Source organism: Castor canadensis, chromosome 6 (assembly GCF_047511655.1).
Source record: "Castor canadensis chromosome 6, mCasCan1.hap1v2, whole genome shotgun sequence".
In the NCBI taxonomy this organism is placed as follows: Eukaryota; Metazoa; Chordata; class Mammalia; order Rodentia; family Castoridae; genus Castor; species Castor canadensis.
In genome coordinates, this window is record NC_133391.1 from 98,459,465 (window position 1) to 98,480,018 (window position 20,554).

Here is a 20,554-nt window from a genome sequence, read left to right on the forward strand (position 1 = left end):
GAAGGAGAACTTGAGTTAAGTCACATTTGTCCTAAATACAACATGAATGATTTTCCTTGCATATCCTGATCTCTGATTAGGAGAATATTAAGCCTAGAAACTACTCATAAAAATAACATATATTCATATAATTTACACCTCTCTATAAAGTTTATTTGAGGTGCCTTCTACTCCTCAAAGAAAGAGATTTGCTTAGTTTTGTCTTATACTGCATTTTATTGTGATATTATTTCTAATTCATCTGTGAGCTGTTTCATAGTAATATCATTAGCTCAAAATTTAAATTTATTGGAATATATTAAATTACTTTTTTTAGTTTACTTTTATTACCTGAAGCCATCTGCTATATAATAAGCCTCTCCTATTGAAATTTTATAGGTATTTCAGTCTGTGGAATATCACCAATATAGAGCATTAGTAGTTTCTAACAAACAATGAGAAAGAAATATGAAAGCTTAAGGAAATGTTTTAACACATAAATAAGGGACTTGTGTTGAGGATTTTAAAATCATTAATGAGAATAAATGTGTATAAAGACATAATCTAGACAGGTCCATAATACCAGCATTCTAGAGACAGAGGCAGGAAGGTAGGCAGTTTGAGCCTAGCCTGTTTGTTTGTTTGTTTGTTTATTGAAACACTGTCTAAAAGATAGGAACATTATATATAATATATTACTCTGAGTATGTTTTGAACTTTATTATTTTATAGCCTCTTTCAAATACTGAAGACTTTACTATGCAAACATATCCTCTCTATTGTATTTCAGTGACAAAGATAGCTAGTTTTAAATGTTCATAATAAGATTGGATATCTTCATGAATATCTAATATAAATTTGAATTCTTTTTAACTTTCCACAAAATGTTTATGTCCACTTTTCTTTTTTCTTTTGTCTTCTTTTTTCTTTTCCTCTTTCTCTTCTTTCTCCTTAAAATGCATAGGCTGAGTTACAATTTGACACTTTAAAAAAATCAAGATTTAGCATTATTGAGCCATTATGAGTCCCTAAAATATGAGTAGCTGTTTCTGTTTCATTGCATAGTAAGGTTGAAATAAGATTGATTTAAACTTGTTAACCAAGCAACTCATTTATTCTGAGAATAAGAACTAAGAGAGTCATTATTAGGTGCCTATTTGCATTTTAAATATCTTTAATACTATTTTAAAGGAAGAGAGACTGCCATCTTGTGTGTGGTGTGTTTATTGCTATATCAAAGTAGATTCGTTGAGACCAAGTTAGGTCTATGCTGGACTTAAATTATATTAAAGGCTAAACAACTGTATAAAATATTGAAGCATTCATCAATGTTATGATTCCTAAAAAATAAAAGTAAAACAGAGCACTGAGGACATGGATTCCTTTACGAGAGAAAATCTTGTAGAAGACATCTAATTCCTCCTTCTTCAACAACTTGAACAACAAACAATTGATATTCTGTAGGTCTCGTCTACTCTAGAACTTTCAGAGCATAGATTTATAATTATGAGATAATATAATAATTTTAAAAACAAATTCTGAAGTTCATGTTATCTGATGAATGTGTGAAGTGTTGTTCCTGAATATGATATTAATAACAATAAAATCTGATTTTTATTGTAAGGCTAACACTTTCTAGTTTAATCTCCCACATTTTTTTACCCTTTTTTCATTTCATTATCACCATGACAAACATGTTACTGAGGCAATGGCATAAATAATAACAATAAAGTATGTGTTGCTAGAAAATGCCTGGAAACCACAGGTATGCTGTTAGAGTTGCCCTAACAGGCATGCAATAACTTGATAAGCATTAGTGCCATCTTGTGGCTTGATGCAATATTGCAACAAAACAGCACTAGCACATGGATTTATTAACTTTTTGAGTTTTTTTTTGAAATAATGAGCTAAATTTTTGTATTGTGTATATATATTAATATATATTAATATATTATATAATATACAATAATAAATATATTATATTTAAATATATAAATATAATTATATTATATTTATAATAATTAATATAATATATAACATATTAATATATCAATAATACATAATGTATAACATATATTAATTATATATATAATATATATTAATATATATATTAATGGTTAACCACGTGTTAGTAGTGGCTTGGGTTTACTTGAAATTCTATTACAATAAAATGACTTGAGTTCATTAGAAAGTCTATTACATTAAAATAATCTCCAAAACATGTGAAACTCCCTTATGAAATATAAGGTAGCATTTCTGAAAGGCATGGTGGCACATGCCTCTAATCCCACTTAGGAGGCTGAGACACTTGGGAGGCTGAGGCAGAAGGCTCACGAGTTTGAGGTCAGCCTGGGCTACATACTGAGGCCTTATTTCAAAAAAACAAACAAACAAATATATATATATATATATATATATAAAATAAAAACTAAGGTAGCATTTCCCAAAGAGCTGTCAAAGAATTACTAGTTCTAAAAGATGCACCCCAGAAAAGAAGACGCTATCATAAAAGAAACCTCATAAATGCACGTCACTCCCCTTCTTGGAGAGTCATTGCACACATAAATAGCAATAATATGAAGAGGGAAGGAAAAACCTTAGAAGGTGATGGATATGTCTATGGTCTCAATGATGATGGTGTCATGGGTTCATTGAGTTTTCTACATTTAGTAAGGACAGTGTGTTTTACATGTGAAGCATATCACAATCAAGTAGTTTTAAAAAGCATTAAATGTAATTAGTTAATGCTAAAAAAGAAAAGCAAAGATAAATTTTTGAGTACCTATTCTGCCTCTGACACTGCCATGTAGCAGAATCCCAGCCCTCATAGGGTTACATCCAGTGGAAGAAAAGTACACAATACACAGGTAGACATACAAAGTATAAACGTAGACATACAAGTATAACACATATAATGATTAGCTCTATTACAGAAAAAGACATATGCTAATAGAGAGAATAGCACAGGGACCTTATTTAGATTGGGAGGGTGAGGATGGCATCCCTGAACAAATTATATTTCATCAAACCTAGAGTCAGGTGAAAGGGGAAGAGAATGGGAGGGAAGAGATGCCTTGCATACATGGGGGCTAGAAGCAGAAAGTAGCTTATAGTAATAAGGAGTTGGAACACAGTAAGGGCCCCAAGATGAAGCTGTAGAAGTGGCAAGTTCTGCAGATCAAGTTACAGATTCTGAATTTTATTGCACATGTGCTACGGTTCTGTGTCCCTCAAAATTCATAGGTTGAAAACTAATCACCAGTAAGATGGTGATTACTGGTGACCTTGCAGATGGGTCCTCTGCAAGATGACCAGTTTGTGAAGGAAGAGCTCTCATGAATAGGATTAGTACTCTTATAAAAGATGCCCCAGAGAGCTGTCTGTGCCTTCCACCAGTGAGGACACATCTGTGAACCAGAGAGTGAGCTTTCACCAGACACCTAACTGATGGAGCCTTGATCTTGGGCTTCTTAGCCTCTAGAAGTGGAAGAAACAAATTTCTGTTGTTTATAATGTAGTCAGTTTAGTGTATTTTGTTACAGTAACCTCAATAGACTAGAAAGCTATTGAGATATGTTAAGCACAAAAAGTGGAAGTTTAAATTTGTGGTTTTAAAAGGGCAATCTGGCTCTACAGAAAATTCATGGAGAAAGGCACAATGTATGTAGAAAAGCCAGTTAGTAGGCTACTGTACTAGTACAGGGAAGAAATCATGGTCAGTTAGAAAGCAGAGAAGATAGGTCCAAGGTGTGCTTTCAAGGAGACTCAATCTGACTTGGTAGTGTTCCGGCTCCAAAGCATGGAGAAAAGGAGATATTGAGAATGACTTTCAGGTTTTCCACTTGATCAACTGTCAAATAATGGAGTCATTATGAAGATGGAAAAGCCCAAAGGAGTAGGTTTAGTGGGAGAGAAGATTAATAATTAAGTTCTGCACTATTGGTGGGAAAAGTATCTGAGAGACACCTGCACACCCATGTTTATTGCAGCTCTGTTCACAATAGCTAAACTATGCAACCAGTCAAGGTGCCCAACACCTAATGAATGGAAAAAGGAAGAGGATATATATGATATATGAATCTATCATGTATATTTATGTATCTGCAGGAAGCTATTAATTACCATATTTAGTGAGAAAGACCAAGCTCAAAAAGCCAAATATTGCGTGGTCTCCATCTTTTGTGGAACTTAGACCTAAAATGATACTGGTGATAATAATAATAATAGTAATAGAAATAATACGATAATGGGACATGAATGTGAAAGAGAGATGGTCTGGGGGGGTCACTGGGAGGAAGGAAAGAATACTAAGGGGTAAAGAAGATCAAAGTGCACTATGTAGATAAAAGTGCACTGTGTATATCCTTATGAAGACAGAATAATGAAACCCACCAAACACTGTTTGAAAAAGGGAGGGAGGAGAGAGCAGAGAGGGGGAATGGAAATATAATGGAGGGAGTGAACTTGTTCAAAGTACACTGTACACATGTATGGAATTATCTCAATGAAACCCCCTTGAATTATTACTAATTCAAAAATATAAGAAAACTATAAACAAAATAATTAAATTTGGGACATATTAACATTGAGGTATCTATTTGGCATCAGTGAAGGTGTCAAAAGGCATAGAAAAGGAGGTTTGGACTGTAGATATTCATTGATTGTAGTCATCAACACATAACTCAGATTTTTTTATTGTTTTATTATTCATATGTGCATACAAGGCTTGGGTCATTTCTCCCCCCTGCCCCCATCCCCTCCCTTACCACCCACTCCGCCCCCTCCCTCTCTCCCCCACCCCCTCAATACCCAGCAGAAACTATTTTGCCCTTATCTCTAATTTTGTTGAAGAGAGAGTATCAGCAATAATAGGAAGGAACAAGGGTTTTTGCTGGTTGAGATAAGGATAGCTATTCAGGGAATTGACTCACATTAATTTCCTGTGCGTGTGTGTTACCTTCTAGGTTAATTCTTTTTGATCTAACCTTTTCTCTAGTTCCTGGTCCCCTTTTCCTATTGGCCTTAGTTGCTTTTAAGGTATCTGCTTTAGTTTCTCTGCGCATAACTCAGATTTTAAGCCATGGCAATGGATGATAGAGTGTGCAAGAAAACATTCAGGGAAAATTTCCAAGAATCAGAGCTGGGCCGAGAACACTGAGAAGAGTGGACAGAGAGTTGGAGGGAAGCAGAAGAGAGCAGTGCCATGAAGTGGAAGGCAGAGGTGGGAATGGTTAGCATGTTGAATGCTGCAGACATGTTGTTGGAGACACAATTTGATAACAGGGAGAGCTTGCCAAAAGCTTTTTCAGAGAAACAGAGGCTTCAATGGAATGCTTTATAGGGTGAGCGGGAGAAGAAAATTGAACAGATACAGGAAGGAAATGCTTTAAAAGCTTGGTAGACATTACAGATGGGGAATAGTTGGAGTACAACCTAATCACTTGGAGTAATGTAGGAGGGAGGATCATGGAACATGTTTGAGTGCAGAGGAGGAGCTACCAGTAAAGAAGGCAAATGTGATGGTATTGAGAAGATAACTGAACAAGACAACTGAGCACCTGAGCACTGGAGAGAGTATAGGACACAGAGCACACATGCATGTAGGGACTTAACAAGGGACACTGCTCCAGGGCATACAATGTTCTTATACCCTCTCCTTCCAACTGTTTATATCAGAGTAGACTCTGAAAAGGTAGAGTGGCATGTGTGGACATAAAAGTTCCCCTGGTTCCTTTCATGACACACCTGAAGAACAGGACTTGAATAGAAGTTACAATATCGCTACATGGACAAAGAAAAAAAGATCTGTATGGAAAGATGAAGGTTTTGAACTTTACAATGAAATATGAGACAAGTGCTTATTATTATTGATTTTATTACATCTTATCCTTGGATGATAATGATAATAGCTAACATTTATTGAGTATTTACTTACTGTAGGCATTAAGGCACATTCTAATTATAGTACTTTCTATAACATATCTGTTTAATTCTCACAAAACTGCTCTAAGTTAGGTTACTTTATTTTTATCTCACTAAGGCACAGAAAATATAGCCTTTTGTCATTATTTTGTAAACAATACAGTATTACAGCTATTTACATTGCAATAGGTATAAGTGATCTAGAGATGATTTCAAGTATATGGGGTTATATTCCAGTGCTACACTATTTTACAAAGAGCTTGAGTATAGGTCCTTCAACCTACTAGTATCCTGAAGATACTGAGGGATCACTATATTTTTATGAAAAATTAACTAATTTGTATTTTTTAGAGGTAGGCAAAGATACTGAGTGGTGATCATCTTACTAAAATTGCATTTTTAAATATCTAGCAACTTACCAAAATAATATAGGCATGAGTACTGTTTTTGAAGTTCCAGTTGTTGCAGAAAATGAGAGTTTCTGTGTTAATACACTGGGACTACAAGATAAGTGGAGAATAGAAGGAAACTATTAGGTTAAAGCTGGGGTAAAAGATAGGCATAAGGCATGGGCCTGAGTCAGGTATAAACCTGGTGGCCTAAGAGAAATTGGAGATGTGGATTAGGGGAATAGAGTCAACCGGGCTGTATACAGGGTCAGAGCCAGACTAAGGGCTAGACTCTGACCATCAGTATGACAGATAGTAGGGCAGGGAAAAGATCCAAAAATTACAGGAATCATCCAAGACTGCAGAAATGAAAGCTTAGACAAGTAAACAGTACAGCAGAAGGTCAGAAGTCATGCCTAAAATGAGAATAAATTTGGGCACAAGAAGCAAGAACCTTGTGCCAACATTTCTGTGACAGTCCTAGAGTCTTTTTAAATGGCTCTGACAGAAACAACCAATCCAAGCAGAGCCATCAAATCATTGGAATAGCTACCTGATTGTGAGCTCCTTGCCTTTGGAGCTGTTGTGCTTGAAGTCTGATGGTAAAGTTCCAGGGAGCCCCATATGGGCCATGCTTGGAGAGGCTTTGCCAAAGCTCCTCTGACTCTGTGTCTGCTTTTGTAGATTATCATACTGGCTTATTGATTTGATTAGCCTCCCTCCCTTTCTTCCTTCTTTCCTTCCTTCCTCCCCTCTCCTCACTTCCCTCCCCTCCCCTCCTTTTCCCTTCTCTTCCTTCCCCTGCTCTTCCCCTCCCTTCCTCTCTCCCTGCCTCCTTTCCCTTGTTATCATTATTTATTTCAATTCTTTGTTTTATTTCTCTGTCTTTCATTTTGTTTCCCTTCTTCATTAAAAGGCAAACTTAATTGCACTCCTACAATGCTTGGCATATGCTAGACCCCTTCCCTGTTTTTGTTTATCTGCCTTCATATGAGATTTCCAACTCCAATTTACTTTAGCCTATAGAGAACAACCACACTAATATACTTACCAGATATCTTTGAATTATATGTAACCTTGTAGAATATAAATGATTTTGTGTAATTATGTTTTTATTTACCTACGTATGTTGTGCTATACATAGTTTTCTTTATTACTTATCACTTTGTGACTTAAGATGTATTGATGATGCTGCCTATTAGTTAAATAAGTCCATTGTTTCCAACTGTTGTCTAGGATTCAGTGCATTCACCATTTTACCTTTTACTCCCATGTGATAAGACAAGCAACAAGGTAGCTACAACCCAAAATAATGCTGCGATATATAACTTTATAGATAGTTTCTTTTGGACTCCCACAAAAATTGTCCAGGATAAAAGCACAGAAAAGGATTGCTGGGTCATAAGGCACATACATAATTTCATAAAAAACTGCCAGAATGCTTTCCAAAATTGCTAAAACATTCTGTCCTGCCATCAGCAGAACACAAGGTTTCCCATCTGCCCAGCTCCTTGCTACCACTAGATATTATCCATTGTATCACTCAGAGATCTTAGCTGTAATCAGAACCCATTCTAAGGGGGGATTTAAAAAAGGCATGTATTCGAAGAAATCAGTGTCTGGAATCTCTAAGACCGCCAGCAAATGAGGCTTCAAACCTGGCATGTTTGTCAACTCTAGCAAATTTTGTGGCCTAATAAATAATCATCAAACCTCAGTTTATACAACAAAACAGCAGCTCTGCTTCAGGATGTAATAGCTAAGGTAGTTCTGCTTCATGTATGTTATATCTTTCTCCTTGGGACCACTGAGCTGGCCAGGTCTATTTTTCTTGGGATGATGCAGAAACACCAAGAAAGATTCATTGCTTCACAAGCACATTTTGTACCCTATTTGCTAAAATCAGGACTTGGTCCATGTAAACTCATGGGCCAAAGCAAGTCAAAAAATCAAGTACAAAGTCTGCCTGTAGCAGGGGGATTACAAAGACATTGGCTACAGAGAGGGCCAATAATGGAATCTGGCTGAGCTTGGTAGCCAGAACAACACGCAGAAATGCTAACAGACTGCTCTTTGGTGTGTTAAAGAGAAAAATTGTATGCATGCTAGTTAAAAACAGCAAGGAACACTTTCTTCAAAAGTATTGCCATGGGAGCATGAGGGCATGTTGAGGTATACCTCAGTAGTATAGCAATCACCTATCATGTATAAGGCCCTGAGTTCAATTCCCCAGAACAACAAAAACTATTGCAACAGGATCAAGACTTATAATAAGGGGGAGAGAATTAACTCCAGTCCATCAAAACAAAAGGCAAGAGAATTTTTAAGCCCTGGTTGAGTTAGTGAAAAAGTACTACATGTTCTTAAGTAGGAGATTGGCCAATGTGATTTGGCCATCTGCCACAGAGACTGGAAGAAAGGATTCCTTTTTTTTCCATTTTAATGAAAATTTTTGTACTTTGATCATATTCACCCCCATTATGTTCTGTTGTCCGCTTTCTCCTTCCTCTTCTCAAATAGTCCCCCTTCTACTTTCACATCTTTTTTTAAAGCCTAGATTCCAAATATGAGAGAAAAGCATGCACTACTTGTCTTTCTGAGTCTGGCTTATTTCTGGTTGACATGAAAATCTCCAGTTCCATCCGTTTTCCTGTGAATGGCATAACTTCATTCTTCTTTATGGCTGAATAAAGTTCCATTGTGTATTAATACCACATTTTTTATCCATCGGATGATGGGCACCTATACTGATTCCATAAGTTGGCTCTTATATGTTGACTTAGAGTCCTCTAGGGTATATACCCAGGAGATAGATAGATGGACCATATGGTAGTTCTATTTTAGTTTTTTGAGGAGCCTCCATACTGATTTCCATTTTAAATAAATTTTAACTAATATACAACATAAAATTGCATATATTAACGGATACCATGTAATGTTTTGACACACATATACATTGTGCAAGGTTTGAATATCTATCTCCTCAAGCATTTATCATTCCTTTATGGTGAAAACTTTCAAAGTCCTTTCCTCTAGCTTTGTGACATGCATAATACACTACTGTTATCTATCATCTATAATTATACAGTAGCACACCAAAACTTCTTGCTCCTACATAAGTGTAACTCAGTACCTATTTATCAACCTTTCTCTCTCACCCAACACACAACACTACTCTCTCTAGCCTCTGGTAACCACAGTTCTACTACTCCTAACTTTTATGAGATCAAATTTTTTAGAATCCACACATGAGTGAAATCAAAGTACTTGTCTTTCCATGCCTGGCTTATTCCACTTAACATAGTACTGTGTTATCCCATATGACAGGATTTCACTCCTTTTGCAGTTGAATAATATTCCACTGTTTATATGTACCACATTTGCCTTCTCCATTCATCAGACAACAGTTGTTTCCATTTCTTGGCTGTTGTGAGGAGAGCAGATGTCTCTTCAACATACCTATTTCATTTCCTTTGGATATATATCCAGTAACAGAATTGCTAGATCATATGGTAGTTCTATTTTTAGTTTTGGGGGAATCTCCATACTTTTTCCCATGATTACTGTATTAATTTACATTACCACCAACAATGTGCAAGAGTTTCCCTTTCAGCACATCCTCCCTAACACTTACTATTTTTTGTCTTTTTGATAATAGCCATTCTTACTCTGTTGAGGTGATAGCTCATTGTGAGTTTGATCTGCATTTTCCTGGTGATTAGTGATGTTCCCTTCAACCTAAATAGGTCTTTGTAATTTTCTTGACAAGTAGAGTATATTTATGTGCTATTGTTTGGAGTATATCATTAAAATGGTTAGATCATTAAAATTTCATACACTCTCCCCTTGCTACCTTGCAATGTTTGGTCTTGGAATGCAGCTGCCATGCTGTGATCAAGCCAAAGTAGTCTACACAAAAAGAGCACATGGAGAGACCATACCAGCTGCAGCCAGCATATGAGTGCTGCATTAGTTCATTTTCTATTGCTAATAACACGATACTACAGACAGGTAGGACATATTCTAGTTGTTTTGCCTCTTGGGCCCGGAGGTCCAAAGTCAAGGACCTGCATTTGGTAATGGCCTTGCTAGCACTGTCCTGAGGTGGCACAGAGCTTCACATGGCAAGAGATGGGGAGCCCAGATGCATGTCCTCAGGCCTTTCTCTTAAAAACCCACCAGTATTCAATCATGGGGACCCACTCTGATGACCGTTTCTAATTCTAATTACCTTCCAAAAGCCCCACCTCTGTATACTGTAGCTGGATTGTTTCTACTCTCTTAACACCTCATAATGGGGAGTAAACTCTGACCTAAGTTTTGGGAGAAACAAACCATACTCAAGCCATAGCAAATGCAAACATTCTAGACAGTTTGATCTTGCCAGCTGAAGCCCAGACTTATTGGAACTGACATTAGATATCCTACCTTGTCAGGTCAAAATCCCTGTACCACAGAATCCTTGAATTCAAAGAATTGTTTTACACCACTAAGATTCAGGGTGGTTTGTAACAGAACAACAATAACTGGAGCGGTTAAATCTTGTGTTACTGAGTACAGCCTGAGCCACAGCTGCAAGGAAGACTGGGAAAACCAGTACTGACCCCAAGTTTGGGGAGGCAGGAAAGTTATTCAAAAGATGGGAGCTGGCTTACAAAATGATCCATGTTTACAAAGTCCAGTTTTCTAATTTTTGCTCTGGTAACTGAAAAGTCATTTCTCATTGTTTTATTTATTTGTATTTCTATGATTACTACTGTTTTTGGTAATTTCTGCATTTGCTTTTTTGTTTGTTATTTGGGCTTTCCCTCTGGTGAATTGCCAACTCATAAAGCTTAGCCATTTCCCTATTGGAATTCCTGTCTTTTTAAAATTGATTTTCAAATGTTCTTATGTATAGCTATTAATCTTCTGTGTGTTTCAGGCACTGCAAATATTTCCAGTGTGCCATCTGTTGTTTAACTTTGCCATGGTATCCTCACTTGAACTTATGCACAAGATCAATCTCTGTCTCTCTCCCTCTGCATTGATTGGCACATTTACGTTTTTGCTTATTTAATAAATATTCCCTTATTTCAGTCCTACATGTTCTATTAACTTTGTATATTTATATTCACATTTAGCTATTTGAGTTAGGTGTCCATCTTTGCATATGGCACAAGGTGGGTTTCTGGCTTCACCTATTTAACAGTTCCTCCTTGCCATATTTGTGTGTATTATATGTATGTGTGTGTTATAAACTTCATCAAATAAAATGTTCCCATTAGCCTGTTTCCAAGATCTCTATTCTAGCCCATCCAACTATTTGTTTGTACTCACATCGTTCTGTTTTTATTCTTAGTGTCCATTTTTGCTTTCATCTGTCACCTATAAGCCCCAAGTATCTCACCTCTTAAAAACATTTGCTCCCATTCCAAAACTGCTCTAGAAAGGAAAACTCTTTTAGAATTATTGTAACTTCTCTTTTAATTTTAAAATATTCTTCCTTAATCTCATATTTTTATTGCATTCTCATCAGCTTCCTCTTGCCATCTAATGTCCTAGTATGCTCTATTCTGAAAATCTGTTAACCGTATTTGTTGAAATTTTGTAGAATCAAAGTAAAAAGTGACACTTAAGAAAAGGGCAAGAAATTATCACATATTCTTTGAGACATCTGCTTTAGACACTCAGAAGCCTTTCCTTGTTCTCAGTCTCGCTCAGATGTTACTTTGAGGGCAAAGGTTTTGTCTGTGCATAGGAGAGGATGTGATACTTTGGAGTTCTCTGAAAGATGATACCATAAAGTTATCCTTGGGAACACTAGAGACATTGAGCTGTGGAAACTAGCTTAAAACACAGATTCCTTAACTTTATTTTAATTTACATCAATCAATTTTCACAGACTACTTCCTTGGCCTCATGTCATTAAGTTATTCATTTATTAATTTGTTCACCAAATATTTGTTGGGGCCCTATAATGTGTCTGATTCTGTGCAAAGTACTAAAAATATAAAAACAGTAATGCAATAAAGCTCTGATCTTATGAAGATTAATATATCTTAGCAGGTGTTTGTAATTACATAGATGATTTTCCAAACAATGACAATAGCTTGACCTAGGGCATAACTGAGAAAACTCAAATGGGTTCATAATTTTAATATTTTTCAAAATATGTGCTACAACACCCTTACCTTCTAGGTTCCTCAGCCTAAAGATGGGAACACTGTTAAAAAAAAAGAACCATCTTAACTGTTAAGTATTTTAGTTGCATTGACTCCTCTAAACAATGTATTATAAAAGTTTACCATGTACTAGCTCACATTTACATTCATGAATAAGGTTTATGCTTTTATAATAAAAACAAACTGTCTAAATTAAATGTAGTTTCCCAATGGGAAAGTAGGATCGTTATGTTATTATTCCCAGCCATACAAAAACAAGGATTACACTTTTGGAGGGAAATGTGGAAAGTTTTGAGAGAGTCTACAAGTGGTTATATAAGGAAAAGCAAATCAAGTAAGGCAATCCTTATATAGCACAGGAGTTTATGTATCATCGAGGTGAGTAGAATATTGAGAAAGGATAGAGGAGGTGAGTTTGGGTATATCAGCTTCATAACTGTTATGCCTCATACTCACATGGTGCTTTAATGTTTTCATACCCCCACTCACATTTTTCTTTCAAACATATAGACAGTAGTTATCAAGTGAAGCTTCAATTTGATCAAAATAGGAAGAATTAAAGCAAGTTATGTCACAAGGGAGGTGGATCTTATATAAAGAAGTATTTTCTGATGATGAAGAGCATTACACACTGAACAATTTACTTGAGATGTCACTGGTTTACTTCTCCAGGAATCTTCTACATCTACATTAGTGTATATTAATTGTACAAAGGAGTTTCACTGTGATATTTCCATAGATGTGTAAAATGTACTGTGATCAAATTTAGTACCTCTATTACTCTTCCTTATTCCTCTCCTCACCTTTTTAAACAATTTTAACAGTTTTTATCATTGTGTTTTTATATATGCATATGAAGTACACCAATCAAATTCACTTCTACTTCACACTTTCCTCTCATCCTCCCGACTCTTGCTGGTTCTCAACCCCAAACAGTCCTCTGTTGTTCACTCATATCATTTATTTTAAGGTCTAGATTCTGCATATGAGAGAGATCATGTTTCCTCTCATATGCAGAATCTAGACCTAGGAACCTTTAATAACTGCATAAACAATTAAGTCAGGGTTAGTTTTATTTGCCAGTCTCATGCCCAAGTGACAAAGAGTATAGTATGTATGTAAATATGTGAAGGACTTTCTTTCTTGCAGGCAGAATGGAAAAAAGTACAGTCAATCAGAATCCTGCAGCCTCGTTAGAACACTGAGCCCATCTCTTACTAGCTTTGTATCCATAAGCAATTGGCTTGACAGCTCTGATTTTCTTTATCATCATAGAGAACTTGACAGTGGTCAAGGCATAGTACAAAGTATCCAGATCATTTAAAAATATTTGCTCCTACACCCTGTCTTAGTCATTTTTCATTATTAAGAAAAGTACTTCAAGGGAGTAAAGATTTATTTTGGCTTCTGTTTTCAAAGGTTGTCAGCTGGCTCTCCATTGATCTTAGGCCTGTGACAAAGCAGAAACATCCTGTTGGAAGGGCAGAGGAAAGCTACACATCTCCTAACTGCCAGAAAGCAGAGAGATAGAAAGAGACCAGGGACAAGATATAACCTTCAATGACACACCCACTTCCTCCAACCACGCCCCACCTCCTGAAGTTAATTTAGTATGAATTCATCAGTGAATTAACAAATCAACGAAGTTAGCCCTCATGATCAAGTCATCTCTCAATAGTGCCACCATCTGGGGACCAAGCCTTCAACACATGAGCCTTTTTTGGGACCACTTCATATTCAAACCATAATACTGCCTAATAGTACCTTCTCCTGAGACTTCCATCCCTTCCTAACATTCTAAGATTGAAAAAAATCCAAGCAAGAAATAATATGTAGCCAAGGAGAACTCACCTTTCCCTAAGCCCATTAGACTAGTAGAAAACTTCAGCAGCACATATATCTTTAAATTAGTTAAATAGGTCAATATCATTGATCATCCTTTTTATAGTTGATCTGATGCTATCAAATGAAATGTCAGATTAAGTCCTATGATTTATAACTGGAGCTAAATTTTTTACATGCAATCAAGTTTTTTTTTAATATCAAGACAGGTTATAGAATTAATATCAGAATATAACAGTGATGACGACGATGTTTTTTTTTTTAACTCAATACATAAAGAAAGATTTAGGAAATGTACAACCATTATTTTCTCACATAAGTCCCAATTAAGTTTCCTCCTTTGAATTGTTTCTGATGTCTCAATGAGCAATTATCTTCCTTCCATGGAAAGGCGTGATTAATGTGGACCAATCTCTATCTGTTTAACAGGGACTAGTGATCCATATGTGAAGTTTAAAATTGGAAGAAAAGAAGTTTTTAGAAGTAAAATAATACACAAGAACCTCAATCCTGTATGGGAGGAAAAAGCTTGCATCCTGATTGATCGTCTTAGGGAGCCATTGTATATAAAGGTGAGCATTTGTTTGTTTTTCCCTAATGGAATCTGACATAGAAATCCTTATTTTTTTTATCCATATCTCTCTGTCTGCTGAGTTTTTTTCACCAGGAATGTATTCTGTACTCACAAGTCTAATCTATTGATGATGATAGACACGAAATAGAGGAAGGAGAAGCCAGAAAGAGCATTTTTCTTCAGGACAGTTCTATTGCCTGTCATTTTGAGGAAGTATGGAGTACCTAATGCTGTCAACTGATTTAGTGCACTTTGGGAGCATATAAAAGCAAGTCTCTGAATAATCTACCAATAAGGAAAGTTTACGCAGAAACTAACATTTCCATTTAAAAAATTACGTTATTTAATCCTTCCTGTAGGAGCTTCCAGATTGAGAGGAGCATGACTTTTTCTTCTTTCTGCCATAGCATTGTCTCCTCCATTAATATGGTTAACACTTCTAAAAAGGGAGTCATCTGTCACTTGCCTGCTGTATTCAAGGCTTCCATTCAACCAGATATTGTGAACATTATTCACACCGACTTGCACATAAGCAACAGAAGGACCTATGCTATCAATGAATCGATAGGGCATTAGACCAGTGCTGAGTCTTAAGGTTCTGGCAGCACTGTGATTTCATTTCCTAGTTTGAGGTGGTGAGATTCACTGTTATGCCAGGGCACTTTTGGAAATACGTGTTGAGAAGGCAGCATGTCTGCTCCGAGAATCTAGCACCGCTGGTAGTTGTCAACCCAAAAAATGATATGCCATCTGCTCTGCCCTGGTTACTTTGGACTTACCAGGACTTACCATATCTAAAGATACTGAGAATGTTCCTGAAACTCACTTGGTAATGAAAGATGAAGTTGAAAGCTGCAGGAAGACCAAGGAGGCTGTTTGCTTCTTAAGAAACTTAAGGCTTGGAATGACTTCAAAAAGGTCTGTGCCTCTCTGTGAACAAGAACTGGCAAGGGCCATCATCATATTCAGCTCAGGGGACCCTGTGTCACCTCTAATGGTATTATCAATGCCTTCAGAAATATTTATGGAGCTACTCTGTTTAATGTAAGAAAGCTGAATATTTCCAACCTGCTCCTGGTGGTCATGGGGGATTTCTGCATTTGGACTGAAAGTACTTTCTGGAAATTAAATGAATTATATAGCTTGGAATAAAGCTGCTTCCCTGAAGAGTAGCTACAATGTTCCTGGGCACATGATTATCAATACAGCCCTTAATAGAATTTTGAAAAGCCCAGAGATCTAAAGAGCCTTCTGAGCTGCACGCAAGAGGACTCATCCCAGTCTTAAAGAAGAATCCACTGACAATCCTGAGAATCACGTTGAAGCTAAACCTGTATGCAAAGACCACACACCAGAACACCGTTCTTCACAGCAGTGCTAGAGGCCAAATCAGAAGAGACACGGTTAGAGGCAAGAGAAACCTGTAGTAGGGAAAAAAGGAAAGAGGCTCTTGATTGAGTAAAGAAGCCATGGGTGAGAAAGAAAAGGCTGCTTCTACCAAGAAATCAGCAACAGAAAGGAAAGCAATAGGAAAGAAACCTGCCATAGGAAAAAGAATCCTGCTGCATAAACTCTTAAATTGTTTATTCCATAAAGTCAAATCATTTTGAACAGCTTATTTTGTATAAAGACCTGATCAAAGGAAGTGAGAATAAATTATTATTTGAGATGAACCATTCCTGTTTGCAAACAAAATCCTATATTTGGGAAATGAGAAGGGTGAAAATAACAGAGAAGAAAAAAATCTTTATTTAGTATATTACCAAAAATTTAAAAGGGAAGGGTTCTTTTCTATCATTTGATATAATTAAAAGAAAGATGAAAAACTTATGGAAGTTCCTAAGGAATTACAATCTAAGTGCTTATTAATACCCTATTTCTTTGTTTTGTTTCCATAGCCAACTTCTCTTTAATTCTTATGTCTAGACACATAAACTATTTTATTGCTAGATTCCAAATATCCATTCAGTGTCCAAACTTTTCTCTACTTTAACCACAGCAGGACATGTCCCACCCATTTCTTTAAGTTGTCACTACTGGCACATGAGCTCAAAAGATCGTATGGTCATTCTTTCAACAATCTATGGGCAACTTCCTTCCCCTTAAATCTTCATTGTATTTCCCATATTTGTTTCCCTCCCTTAAAGAAAGGAAAAATAAATAATGAAGATGTTATTGAAATACTAATAACACATTTTATAACATTGATGAAAAGAGAAACTTTTAAGTGCATAATTCATATTTTTCTAGACGCCTATATGGGGAGAATAGACCTATATTGGCATAATCAGTTGTTTTAAGGGGACATTGCTAAAGGAAATCAATTAAATAGACTTAGCAAACTGTCTCTTAAGATATCATGACGGCACAATAATTATTAATGTAAGTGTTCATAAACAACCCATCCCCACCCATGGGGAAGTCCTTCATGGTCAGAGAGTTCTTTTGCTCCTTATCTCTAGAGAGAAAGAAATATCCATATGAGGAAAAAGAAATTACCTCATCATAAGGAGCTGAGATAGAGGATAAAAGGAATTATAAAAGACAAATGGGCTATAAAGGAAGCTTCCCTTCTAAGGGGGCAGTCAGGAGAGATGAGCTAGAGCAACTATGTTTGTGAAGAAAATGGTAGAAAAGGAAAGCAAGTGTTAATACAGACAGCAATGGACTGTTTGGTCTCATTAATGTCACTGAAAAGTCATGAAGGAAAGGGGTTTATTTTTAATTATTTCTGCTGTGACTCTCTTTAATGGAATGTTACTTAACAAAAAATTATATGGATCCCAGTCTACAAAGGGTCACAAATGAACTTATCAAAATTACATTAGATATTAGCTAGCCCCTTTGCTAGTCTCTGTGCTCAAGAATGAGTATTCATCTATGTAGAAATTCAATTGTCAAAACCCGTATTTCAAAAGGAATATCTTACTAGGCTCAAACCAAAGAAGCAAACGAAACAGAATCTCAAGTACACAGGAAAGAATGATGGAAAGTAAATGTGTTCTGATTTGAAAGAGAGTATAGATAGTGTATACACGCATATTACATATCTAAAATATGTGTGTGTGATGTGGCGTGTAAATACATAATACATATATATGTGTGTGTCACCATCTCCATTTACAGTGTGTATATTGGAACACTGCATGCAGGTTGAAAGGTTTCCTTAATGATATACACTGCTAAAATTAAAGAAGCTGAGAAAGAGAACCCAAAGATTGTCTTTGGATTTTGTTCTTTAGTAGCTTTTTTTCTTTAGTGGGACCGGGATTTGAACTCAGAGCCTTGTACTTGTGAGGTAGTTGCTCTACCACTTGAGCCATTCCCAAAGCCCTTTTTGCTTCAGCTATGTTTTGGGTAGGATCTCATGTTTATGGCCCAGGCCAGCATGAATCACAGTGCTCCTATTTACGCTTCCAATATAGCAGGAGTAACAGGCACATACCGCCACATCCAACTTTTTTATTGGCTGAAATAGGATCTCGTGAACTTTTTGCCCAGGCTAGCCTTAAATTTTGAACCTCCCAATCTCTACCTCCTGAGTGGCTAGGATTACAGACATTTATAGACATGAGTCACAGCACTGAACTTAAATTAATTTTGAGTGTTCATAATACAAAATTATTTAGCTTCTACCATTTAGTGGTTTGAACAACAAATTCCCATTCATGTTAAAAGCAGTGAGTTGAATTTTCTATGATTTATATCTAAAAGCCCATTCACTGACGCCCTCCCCAAGCAATTGAATAGATAACTGAATCAAGATAATAATAATTTCTTGTTTTAAATTCACTTGAAAATGAACAAAATTATTACCAGGCCAAAGTAACTTCCACCTAATGATACCTAATGTTTCTAGTTCATGGAATGAAGCCTCCATGAAAACAAGGATCTCATGCAAATCATTCACGTTTGAATTCCCATTGCTTTTCCCAGAGTGGGTGTTAAATTTAAATAGGCTCTGTTTCTGAAGTCTAATACAATATTTGAGTCTTGCCTCATCTTAATCCAAGGATTTGAGGATGAATAACATAAACTTTGTAAGCTTCAGATTCTTTATCTGAAAAATAGAAACAAACTGGGTCATGAAAAATTAAAAGTTTAAATCTATATAAAGTGTTTAAATGTAAGTGTGGCTCAAGTGGTAGAGTGCCTGCTTTGCAAACATGAAGCCCTGAGTTCAAATCCCAGTTCCACCAAAAAAGGAGGATAAAATATAATAAATGTTAAGGAAACATTAACAAGCCTTAACTATGTTTGTTGTTCTTGCAACAGGAGAAACTCCCTATTTTCCCTATTTTTCTCTCTTTACTTTTCTATATTTTTGAAGATCCACCTAGAGCAATGCTCCCCCTGACAAATAGCTATAGAGTTTGCAAGCAAGCAGTGTAACTAATGATTTCCTTAATGAATAGATTCTGGTGTTTCTCCCATATGTATGCCTTTGCTGATTAATTGGAATTGAGAACTAAAGTAAATATCTAGCATTAGAACAGTAGGAAGACTCTCATCTTGAGGATGAAGTGAGTTTGGATGTTGAATCACCCAACTAGAGCATCTATACTGTTCAATTCACTGGGTTCATCACTTTCTACCTCATCTGTGTGGATGTACTCCAGGTGTCCTCAATGATTATATGTCACTTATCTTTCCCTAAGATTTCAACCTTGAAAATGACATTATTAGAAGAGAGTGCACAAGAAATTTCTCTAATGTTTTGATGTAAATTTTATCTTATCAAATACACTACTGCAGCCACCTGCAAGTATACACATGTCCGCCACCTAAGATTTTCAGTGTGTGCGTGTGATATACCACAGAGCAGATGACTACAACTCAGAAGTGTAACTGATCAAGGAGAATATTCATTGCATGAGTGCTGAGCTTTCTATAATAAATGTGCTCCTGAAATGTTGTTTGTAAATCAAATGATATAAAAGGCATTAGGGAAGCTAACTACTTAAATAAATTCCCTTGTGACTCTTCAAATCTAAGAATTCTTTTGTAATGCAAAGTATTTATCTTAAAATCAATTTCTTGCATATTCAAGTTTTTTTTTTCATTGAAGCACACCTGCATTTGAGAAAGAAAACATAACTGTTTCTGGGTTACTGTACTTACTCTTTGTATTGAGCTTTTTAACTATTGTGCTAAGAATTGAATATAGAAATGCTGTGCTATTGATTCTCTCAGACTCTTGGATCTCACATCCTAGAAAGTCTGGTGGATTGGCTCACCATTTGGAATCAAACTTATCCCTTTATGCTCATTTATTCCAGTGCTCAAAACAAATATTTTCTCTTTTATTTTGGGGGTACTATGGGCCTCATGCTTTCTAGGCAGGCACTCTATTGCTTCAGTCATTCTGCCAGCCCTATTTTCTCTTTTTAAAGGTTGTGAAACACAGCACTAAACTTTACCTAGTAGCATGTATTTCGTCTTAAAACCTTTCCCTGATATCCCTTTTATTCGTTCTGTTCTTTATTCTTTGTGTTCTTTTACCATACTTTGTAATTGTGTTCATCTATACACTTCCTTGTTTCACATCTGTCTCTCTCACTAAATGATAAGCATTGATGATGTTATTTTTGCTCATCACTGTTTACTCAATCGCCAGCATTTTTCCTGGCCATTTCTAATATTGATTAACTACTTAATCAATATTGGCTAAGGGAATTGATGAA

General features: G+C 36.1%; 1 protein-coding gene and 1 pseudogene across 6 annotated transcripts in view; both read left to right on the top strand.

Annotated features, from left to right (window-relative positions):
- Mctp1 (multiple C2 and transmembrane domain containing 1) overlaps positions 1–20,554 on the top strand; it is a 569,946-nt gene that overhangs the window by 310,925 nt on the left and 238,467 nt on the right. For all 6 annotated transcript variants that reach the window (XM_074077064.1, XM_074077065.1, XM_074077066.1 and 3 more), the window contains exon 3: positions 14,726–14,868. In XM_074077064.1, coding sequence (XP_073933165.1) covers positions 14,726–14,868 — 143 coding nt within the window. The remainder of the gene's footprint in view (positions 1–14,725; positions 14,869–20,554) is intronic.
- LOC109677389 (large ribosomal subunit protein uL4 pseudogene) lies at positions 15,086–16,380 on the top strand (annotated as a pseudogene).